The 822-nt window shown below is 56.2% G+C and overlaps 1 gene segment (V, D, J or C); it reads left to right on the top strand.

Moving 5' to 3' along the window:
* Nucleotides 1-331: 331 nt before the first annotated feature.
* On the top strand, nt 332-798 carry LOC106724226. The segment is given in 2 exon segments: nt 332-400; nt 482-798. Coding segments are annotated over 2 exon segments (363 nt in total).
* The last annotated feature ends 24 nt before the right edge of the window (nt 799-822 follow it).

Genomic DNA, 822 nt, shown 5'->3' with positions numbered 1-822 from the left:
CTATATCCATGGGAGCAGAGGCACATTGATTTTATCCTAAGGACTCTCTGACTGTGCCCACATCCTACTTCCTGACCACCGCCTGCAGCATAGGCCCTGCTGTGGAAGGAGAGGTCCCTGGGCACGGTGACCAGGACCCTAAGGAAGGCCTGGTTCTCTGAGGGCACAGTCAGCACTTCCTTCCAGGAGAAGCCCCAGAGACCAGAACCTCCCTCACCTCTTGCCCTTTGTATGTAGAGACACCTCCCATATGCAAATGCCCACAGGGCCACCAGACACACACACACACAGTTGGGGTCCACTTAAATGCTGGGCCTCCTCACTTCTGGAGGACGAGGACCTCACCTGCAAGACATGACTCCCATGTGGCTCTTCCTCTTCCTGCTGTCAGCTCCCAGATGTGAGTGACTCAGGGCTTAGACGTGAGGAGATGGGGATCCTGCATCTGAGCCCAGGACTCACTGTGTTCTCTCTGTCCCAGGTGTCCTGTCCCAGGTGCAGCTGCAGGAGTCGGGCCCAGGAATGGTGAAGCCCTCACAGACCCTCTCCCTCACCTGCTCATTCTCTAGTTACTCCATCACCAGTGGTTACTGCTGGAACTGGATCCTCCAGCCCCCGGGGAAGGGGCTGGAGTGGATTGGGCGCCTATGTAGTAGTGGGAACACTTACTACAGACCCTCCCTCAAGAGCCGAACCTCCATCTCCAGAGACACTTCCAAGAACCAGTTCTCCCTACAGTTGAGCTCTGTGACCACCGAGGACACCGCCATATATTACTGTGCAAGAGACACACAGTGAGGGAAAGTCAGTGTGAGCCCAGAC

This window comes from Myotis brandtii, unplaced genomic scaffold, assembly GCF_000412655.1.
Source record: "Myotis brandtii unplaced genomic scaffold, ASM41265v1 scaffold11811, whole genome shotgun sequence".
NCBI lineage: Eukaryota > Metazoa > Chordata > Mammalia > Chiroptera > Vespertilionidae > Myotis > Myotis brandtii.
This window is presented reverse-complemented; position numbering and strand designations above follow the sequence as displayed.